Below are 9,642 nucleotides of genomic sequence, written 5' to 3' on the forward strand. Positions count from 1 at the left end.
TGTGGCATACCCACCCACAAACACAAATAGAATTTTTATTTATTTATTTATTTTTGTTTTTCGAGACAGGGTTTCTCTGTATAGCCCTGGCTGTCCTAGAACTCACTCTGTAGACCAGGCTGGCCTCAAACTCAGAAATCCACCTGCCTCTGCCTCCCGAGTGCTGGGATTAAAGGCATGCGCCACCTCGCCCGGCCGAAAATTTTTTAATGACTTAAAACAATAGGTTACAGTGTTTTGTTGGTTGGGTTTTTGTTGGTTTTTGTTGTTGTTGTTGTTGTTGCTGCTGCTGCTGCTGCTGCTGCTGCTGCTGCTGCTGCTGCTGCTGCAACTTCTTTTTAAGACAGGTCCCAGCCCAGACTGTTCTCTAACAGGAAAGGATGTTCTTGAGCTTATCTTCTTGCATCTACCTCCCAAGTCCTTGGGTTACAGACATGCAGTTTTTATTGGGCTCGTGTTATTTTGTTGTAGGGGTGGGTAGTGAGGGTTGGAATATTTCCCTAATGGGACGTATTAATAAATTGATTAAAGGCTGTGTGCTTAAGTTACACAGTTACTAAAAACTTTAGTGTACCTAATAGGGAAATAATCACTGTTCTGCTTTAATCAAAATACTGTAAAAATGGTGAAATACACTTTAGTAACAGTTATTGCAAATCTATGCCGAAAACAATTGTATAAATAACTACTGAGTTTAGGAGAGCCAAAGTGGAGGAGCACATCTGTACTCCTAGCACATAGGAGGCTGGGGCAGAAAGGTTCAGGAGTTCAGGATCATCCTCCACAGCTTATTTCAAAGTCTGCCTGAGTCGAAATGAGGCTGCATAAAGCCGTGTCTTCAAAATAACCAGCTGGAAGGAATAGTAGAAGTTATGCGTGCACGGATAGTTTTGTTTAGGCATACAGAGCTATCAATTTTAGAAATGACTGAGGGAATTAACATACAGAAGGGAATTGTTACATTGAGACATTTTCTCGGGTGTTATTAAAATAACTAGAACTTTTTTAAAAGGGAATTTGGATATCATATAAACTCTGACTTTACATTTAAGAAAATAATCTCTGGAAAACTAAATGTAACTACCTGAGATACTAATCTATGGACAGAACCTAGATTGGTGCTGATATATTGTGTGTGTCAATCCTGGTTGATTAAATAATAAACCAGCATGGGTTAGGAGTGTGAACCACGCCAGGTATGGTGGCACATGTCTTTAGGCACTCAAGACAGGCAGACTGGAGAGAAAGGGGGGATTCTTTCTACAGTGTATCAGGAATGGAAATTTGGAAATGAATGGTGGTGGCCGGTTAAGGTTACAGCTTTCTGGGTCTGTCTTTTCATTGTAAAATCCATGTAGTAAGATTAAGGTCTAAATATGAAGAAATGGGACTTTGACATTCCATGATCTAAGTCAGTAGCCTAGAATAATGGTCCTCAAATCAATTTGATTATATTACATGTCAGTGAGATGCTTATAAAACTGTTTTATAATGCATAATTACACTTTGATTGCCTTGGAAAGAGTGCTAACAAATGAGCAGAAAATGAAAATAAACAGTATTATGGAGACAGGTTACCTGTTAATACAGGCTTGTGTCCTCTTCACCAGTATGGCGTGTATACTTAGTTTGTTTTGTGGGTGAGTTCTTGTTTGATTGAATCTCTTGTGTCTAAGCCTTTTTGGTAATCAGGTCTTCAAAGGTTTTTGTTGTTGTTGTTTGTTTTAAATCAACTCTTTACTTTCTAAGTGCTGGGATTACAAGTGTGTACTTGTGCTTACTTGAAGTATTTGTTTTGGAGCAGTGCTTCTCAACCTTTCTTCTTACTGTTTAATACCCTTTAATATAATACCTCATGTTGTGGTGACCTCCAGCCATAAAAATCTTTTTTTATTTTATTTTTTAATTTTTTTTGGGTTTTTTTGAGACAGGGTTTCTCTGTGTCGCCCTGGCTGTCCTGGAACTCACTTTGTAGACCAGGCTGGCCTCAAACTCAGAAATCCACCTGCCTCTGCCTCCCAAGTGCTGGGATTAAAGGCCTGTGCCACCACTGCCCAGCTATAAGATTATTTTCATTGTTACTTCATAACTATAATTTTGCTGCTGTTGATCATAATGTAAATGTCTGTTTTGGGGTAGTCTTGGACCCCTGTGAAAGAGTCATTCTTGAACCCCTCTCTCCCAAGGGGTCACAACCCACAGGTTGAGAACTGATGTGTTGGAGGATTGATTCTGTTGTGCTGTTTTCTCCTGTTTTGTAAAACAGGATTTTTACTATAGTACTTGCTGGCCCCCAACTCAGTAATACGCCTGCTTTAGCCTCTCAAATGCTAGGATTATACACGTGAGCTATCATGCTTGACTTTTTATTTTTCCTTCGTTTTGTTTTAAACTTCATCCTATTATAAATTAATTATCTCAGGGACATTATTTATGGAGTGTGTTTTAATGCTTCTAATATAAGTCCGGCTTACACATTAGATCTTATTAAATAGTCATGTCTTTCATAATGAGGTTGAATAGTTAGTCCTGGAATAAACGTGTTGACGTCCATGTGCTTTGCTTGTGTTTTTCTTGCCTTCCATATATATACATTTCTATCTGCTGACAGTGCCTCTGCTGTGGAGTCAAGCCTAGATAACTAAATATGTAGGGCCATTCATTCCAGTATATTTCAACTATAGTATACTGAGAACAAATGAATAAGAAAGAGACTTCACTGTCAACTTGGTGAGTTCGTAGTTTAATTTTCAGTAATATTCAAGTTATATGAGAAGTATATCCGATATATCAGCTTAGTGAGATATAAGCTACACTTATATAGCTCATATTCATATCATATAGTAATATTCATAGAAACTAATTTTTTTCTTGGGCAGAACCATAAATGCAGTATTCTGTTTTCCATTGGGCTATAATTAAGAATAGATTCTGTTTACTGTTTGGAAATTGAAAAGAAATTTGGAATAGTGGTCTCCTTATTAGCCACTAAAGTTCTTTTTTTGTTTTGTTTGAGACAGGGTTTCTCTGTGTAGCCCTGGCTGTCCTGGAACTTGCTCTATAGACCAGGCTGGCCTCTACACACAGGGGTGCCTGCCTCTGCCTCCACCAATGTGGGATGAAAAGCATGTGCCAGCATTGTCTGGCCGCCACTAGTGTTCTTAAGACATTTGTAAAGTTCCTTATAACACCGGACTGTTTAATGTATCTGAGAGAACCTTTCGGTTGGACGTTTATTTACTCATGTACTTGTTAAACATTATGCTATGTTGCCACAGCTGCTTGACATGGAGAACATGCTTACCTTGTCATCAGATCCTCAGCCCACTCCTGCAGCCCCTCCTTCACTTTCTTTACCTTTATCTTCATCATCTACCTCATCCTGGACAAAAAAACAAAAGAGGACCCCCACATATCAGAGATCTGTAAGTCAGGAAAGGAGTGATTCAGTTTGTCTTGCATTGTGTTAAGCATGGCTTATGGGGGCCACGTGGTCTGGTTGAAGTGCCAGTAGGCTCAATTTATAGCTTCCTAATCATTTCTTTGACTTTGACTTTTGAGAGATTAACTTTAGGACCCTGCTGTTGTAAAAATGTCTTAAAGAGTGAAGAAGCATTGCTTGCCTTAGATCTTGTTGGAAGAGGAGAATTTCAGATCCTTATCTTCACTGAATCTGATTCTGCTGTTTTAATTAAATTGTCAAGTGGCTTTAGTTGGAGAATTTAAAGCCCATTGTGTGGATGCAGACCTCGTTTGAGCTGTCTACCAGTGGATTTTGGCCAGTGGTTGTTTTCTACATGGTAAAATGGGCATAGTGTATTGTTTTTTGTGAAAATTAGGTTAATACACTTCAGAACAATGGCTAATACAAAGGAAATAGAACCCAATTACTGACGGGTGTGCATTGATTTACATATTTTGAGCATCCCATGTATTAGTGTATTATTTAACTGTTTTTTTTTTTTTTCCTTTAATATAGGATTTCTCTCAGTAGCTCTCTGCCTCTTATGGAATTCACTCTGTAGAGTAGGGTGGCTTGGACCTCTCTCAGATCCACCTGCCCCTGTCTCCTGAATGCTGGGATTAAAGGCTTGTTCCTCCACCACCTTACTTAACCATTTATCTTTCAAGAATTTTGGTCCTTGGGACTGGAGAGATGGCTCAGTGGTTAAGAGTGCTGGCTGCTCTTCCAAGGACCCAGGTTTGATTCTCAATACCTAGCAGCTCACAACTGTCTGTGACTCTGGTTCCCGCAGATCCACTGCTTGACTCTGGCCTTTATGGAGAGTAAGCAGTATGTGGTACACAGACATACACGTAGGCGGAATTCCCATCATTCACATAAAAAAGAATATTGGTCATTGAAGATATATCTTTTAAATAATTGCCCAACATTTCATGGAGCTGGAAATGTTTATGTCATAATTTCAAAGAAAGGGACTTTTAAAGTTGATGTTAAAGACTTAGAGCTAGTGATTCTATGGTAAATTACTCGGCCTTTTTTGGATGCTTATTCCATCTTATGCTTTTTTATTTTTCTTAGGATTAATTTAATTTATTTTATGTATATGGGTACATTGTAGCTGTCTTCAGACACACCAGAGAAGGGTTTCGGATCCCATTACAGGCGGTTATGAAGCCACCATGTAGTTGCTGGGAATTGAACTCATTACCTTTGGAAAAGCAGTCAGTGCTCTTAACCGCTGAGCTATTTCTCCAGCCCCCTTAGCTTCTTTCAAACTTATCAAATAATTTATTTTTATGATTTATGAAATCCCCAAAGTAAAAAAGTATTTGACTTAAACAGATTGCATTGCATTGTATTGTATTTTATTTCAGTAACTCCTTTTTCACTGAAGAGAATGTTTCATTTGCTTTATTATATAGCTTAGAATTGATCAATGAAACAGATGACATTAGAGATGTCAGTGTTTTCTTAGCAAGGAAAAGGTTTTGAATGTCCTTAGAAATCAACTAAACATTGTTAGACAACTCTATGGCTAGGAATTTGTATTAGAGGTATTTTTGACTCATAATTTTCAGTTTTTTCCCTAAGGACTTGAGTGTGTGTTGTGCTACAATTTTTAAATTTGAATTAAATATTGAGTAAGACATTGATTGTGTTAATTTCTGCTAACTTTATGAATTTAATCTGCATGGCTTTCCAAATAGTATTAAGATATTTTCTTAATCTGGTAATTCTAGGTTACTAGTTTTTATATTAACCACTATTGTTTTAAAATTGTTTCAGTAATTTAAAGTTAATGTTAAGAACTTTCACTAAGTGTTGTTTTACCTAGTGTTAGTATTGTTTGGGGTTTTTTTCGTTTTGTAAATGAAAATTTAAGTATTTCACTAGTAAAAGTCTATAGACTTTTTACCTATTTTAACTTCCTTTTCTTTGCTTTTCTATAACAAAGATATATTTATAAAGATACATATATATAATCAGACTTAGTATGCTGTGGAAAGTATACATAGATCTATATATTGACTTTTTTTTTTTTTCTTTTTTAAAACAGATGAGCTTTGATCCAAATCTTCTCCACAACAATGGACACAATGGGTACCCCAATGGTACTTCAGCAGCACTTCGTGAAACTGGGGTTATTGAAAAACTCTTGACCTCTTACGGATTCATTCAGTGTTCAGAACGGCAAGCTAGACTTTTCTTCCACTGTTCACAATATAATGGCAACCTCCAAGACTTAAAAGTAGGAGGTAATCTGTCAGCTCACTTTTGAACTTTCTACTGTGTGTCTGCTTGTTCCTGATAGGACTTTTCAGTCTGTTATAAGCCAGAAAAGATGAACATTAGTTTTGCTTACTACTCAAATATGTGTCCTAATTTTTACTATGGCAATGTCATTTTGAGATCTGAAAAACTTACCTGGTAAAAAGATATGAGTTTCTTTTTTTTTTTTTTTTTTTCTTTCTTTAGATAGTTAGAAGATTTAAAGGAATGAAATTATAAGATTTCTTAAACTAAAACAACAAAAAATCCCAAGAGGCTAGAAAGATGCCACAGCAGTTTGAATACTTGATACTCTTGTATAGAACCTAGGTTCAGTTCCTAGCACCAACCTCAGCTCATACATACTCAGTTGCAAGGCATCTGATGGCCTCTTCTGGCCTTTGTGGGCACCAGACACCAAATGTTGTCTACATACATACATACATACATACATACATACAAACAAACAAACAGGCAAAACTCTGATTCACATAAAAATATTCTTGAGAATGAACTTAGAACTGTGGCTAACATGAGTATTTGGTGTGGGTGCATGCTGTTTAGCATTATTTTGTTTAATTCTCTCAGCAATATTGTATGTTAGAAATTATTCCATTTTATAGATAAGGAAGCTAAAGTAAGATGTTTCCAAATCTGTATTATCTTATTTGTAATGTATATAAATGCCATGAAAACTAGGTCATAATCTATAGCTACCTCAGTCTAAGATAGTCTAAGACTAACTCAGTCTGAAATGCTCGTGTGTGTGTCAGTTGGTTGGAAGGCTCAATAAAATACACATTGCTGTACTTGATTCCCCAGAGTTTGTCTTTACCTAGGTCTGAAGTGAGGCTCAAGAATTTGCATGGTCTCCTAAGTTTCCAGGTAACGTTGATGCTTCTGGCCTAGGAACCATACTTTGAGAACCACTGGTTTAAGGCAACTTAGATATTCCACACCTTAGAGGTCAGATGCAAGATGCTGTTTTTCAAGCATTAGTCCAACAAACATGACACATTCTTTATTTTAGATGATGTTGAATTTGAAGTGTCATCTGACCGGAGGACTGGGAAACCTATTGCTATTAAATTGGTGAAGATAAAACCAGAAATACATCCTGAAGAACGAATGAACGGACAAGTTAGTGACTTTGATACTTTGTATTTCCTTAGGGCCCCATATTTGCATATTTTTCACATTAGAAAAGGAAGATTGTCCCTTGCCTCCTCAGTTTGCACGAAGAGAGCTCTAGTATATAAAGATAACTTTTAAGATTAGATCAGAAGCACTGGCATTTCTTGACCTGAACTAAAAACATGGTCAAGACTCAGTTTGGGTTTTACACATAACCCTGAGTCTTTACTTACAGTCAATTTGCATACTGTAAGTTTGAAACTTGGCAGCATGACATCCTCTTGTGGATCATATTAAAATGCATCCCTGTGTATAGTATAGAGGATATTAGAACTCAGTTTATATTGCACAGTGCTGCTCCTGAAATGATTAGCAATGGAAATTTTTTTTTTTTTGACTGGTAGGTTGTGTGCGCTGTTCCTCACAACTTAGAGAGTAAATCTCCAGCTGCCCCGGGTCAGAGTCCAACAGGGAGTGTATGCTACGAACGTAATGGGGTAAACTTGTGTATTTTTCTTAAACCTTTGCCTGATCCATCATGTGATCTATAAGCGTACTTTAAAATTCAAAGTAGAAAACGTAAGCTAGTTGCTAAAATCACTTTTAAATTTGGTTTTATGAGGCTTCAAGTGCAGCATAATAAAATTATTTTTAAAGAAAAAAATCCATAGGACTTCCAAGTGTGTTAGCTTGCCCAAGTGTGACCTTAGTTAGAACATTAAGGTAAAAATGCTCCTTTAAATCACTTTTTGGTGGGTTGTGGGGAAGGGGATTTATTTCTGGTTCCTTTTAAGCACTAACTCCAGTTTTTTTATTTGGAATGCCTTTTGTAAAGATTGTCTTTTTGAAATGTAACTACAGTCTCTGGGCAAATGCTTCCACGTGTGTAAGCTTTTTGAACTTGGATTGCTGCTCAGCTGTGGACTCAAAGAAGTCATCAGCACCATGGAGGGGAAGTGTGATTATAAATAAGACAACTTACTTGTTATACTGCATATAACTAAGAACTGTGGCTTTAAAATGCCAGTATAAGAAGTATTTGAGTAAGTGACATTGTACAGTAAATGTGCATCCTGTTGAGATAATAATAATAGCTGGTTAATTCACAGGAAGTATTTTATCTGACTTACACCTCTGAAGATGTGGAAGGGAATGTTCAGCTGGAAACTGGAGATAAAATTAACTTTGTAATTGATAACAATAAACAGTAAGTTCTCTTCAATATTTTCCTAACCTAAATGATTCTTTTTTTGGTTACATTAAAAAAATTTTTGAAGTAAGAGCCAGGTGTGGTGTTCTGTCCTGATAGTCCTAATACTTGAGAGGTAGAGACAGTGTCAGGAGTTAGAGACCAGGTTGGGTGCACTGGGTCCTGTTTCAAATACCAAAAAGAAGGAAAGTAGGGGTGGGAGGAGAAATCTGAAATTTAAATAACACCTAACTGGCAAATCTGGATACTTTTTATGACCCTTGAAGATTTTATCCAGCAGCTTGAGACCTTAAAGGTCTGTGACTATTCTATAGGCAGGTATCAGAATCTAAAGGTGATTAAAACATTGTCATTTTTATTAAGGACAAAGATGTAAGATTAATTTTGACAGTGAGAAGTCAGATAAGAAATGAGAGCAGTATGGTCAGAGAACTATCAGACATTTTGGGGAAAATGGCTAGAAGTTTGAGTTAGCTTTGTTGATTGGGCTGCAGGAACATGAGATGAGCTTTATTATACAATTCTTGTAAAACTTGGAGTAAGGTTAGAGTTGTGTAAGTGCTAAAGATAGCAGGCTCTTGAACAATAGAGGTGTTCTAGCCCAGGAGTGATACAGTAATAAAGGGTTTATATGGATCAGCCAAGATAGGAATCAAAGTTGTTGGAATACTGGAAAATGAAATTGGGTTATGGGTTTATATATTAATTTTAGACCAAGGGTTTTAATTGAATATGAAGTAGAAAACCAGGGAATAGATAAGGTAAGTTTCAGAAGGTAGCCACTCTTATTTCACCTTTAATAATTTCTTCCCTTTGCCAAAGATTTGTACTAAATAATTTTTTTACCTAGTTTATTCTTATTTATTTATTTATTTATTTATTTATTTATTTATTTATTTTGAGACAGGGTCACTATGTAGACCAGGCTGGCCTCCAACTCAGAGTGATTCTTGCCTCTGCTTCTTGAATGCTGAGATTAAAGACATGGACCACCTGTCCACATAACATACATACACAGAGTGATTTTGTGCACATGTGAACCTGTGTGTACAGTGCCTTAGGAAGCCAGGAGAGGGCATCCTATCCCCTTGAACTGGAGTTTAGAGATGGCTGTGAGCCACACCCACCATGGGTGCTAGGTATTGATCCCATGTTCTCTACACGAACAGCAACCACTCTTGACTACTGAGCAGTTTCTTCAACACTTACACTTAGTCTTCAAAAAAGCAGTACCTCGTTTGTCTGTCTGGATTTTTGATAGCTACTCTCTTCTAAGCACATTGACCCCAGCAATAATTTTGTATCTTACATAGTTTACACTGTGCTTGAAATAAACTTGAGTTGAAAGCATGGCAAAGTCTCCTGTCTCTTAGAGGGCAGGAATAAGAAGGACAGTCTAGTCTGGTGAACATCTTTAATCCTAGCACTTAGGCAGCGGAGGCAGATGGATCTCTCTGAGTTTTGAGGCCAACCTGGTCTACAGAGTTGAGTTCAGGACAAGCCATAGTTGCACAGAGAAACCCTGCCTCAAAAAAAAAAAAAAAAAAAAAAAAAAAAAAAAAAA

General features: G+C 37.0%; 1 protein-coding gene across 4 annotated transcripts in view; it reads left to right on the forward strand.

Annotated features, from left to right (window-relative positions):
* The window catches only part of Csde1 (cold shock domain containing E1), a 36,914-nt gene that overhangs the window by 12,072 nt on the left and 15,200 nt on the right, over window positions 1-9,642 (forward strand). The window contains exons 3-7 of one of the 4 annotated variants that reach the window (XM_029474891.1): window positions 3,279-3,425; window positions 5,523-5,721; window positions 6,765-6,874; window positions 7,273-7,365; window positions 7,978-8,075. In XM_029474891.1, coding sequence (XP_029330751.1) covers window positions 3,288-3,425; window positions 5,523-5,721; window positions 6,765-6,874; window positions 7,273-7,365; window positions 7,978-8,075 — 638 coding nt within the window. In that variant the 5' untranslated portion in view covers window positions 3,279-3,287. The remainder of the gene's footprint in view (window positions 1-3,278; window positions 3,426-5,522; window positions 5,722-6,764; window positions 6,875-7,272; window positions 7,366-7,977; window positions 8,076-9,642) is intronic. The other 3 variants (XM_021157725.2, XM_029474892.1, XM_021157727.1) reach the window with 3 other exon arrangements.

The sequence above is a fragment of the Mus caroli genome, chromosome 3 (genome assembly GCF_900094665.2).
Source record: "Mus caroli chromosome 3, CAROLI_EIJ_v1.1, whole genome shotgun sequence".
In the NCBI taxonomy this organism is placed as follows: Eukaryota; Metazoa; Chordata; class Mammalia; order Rodentia; family Muridae; genus Mus; species Mus caroli.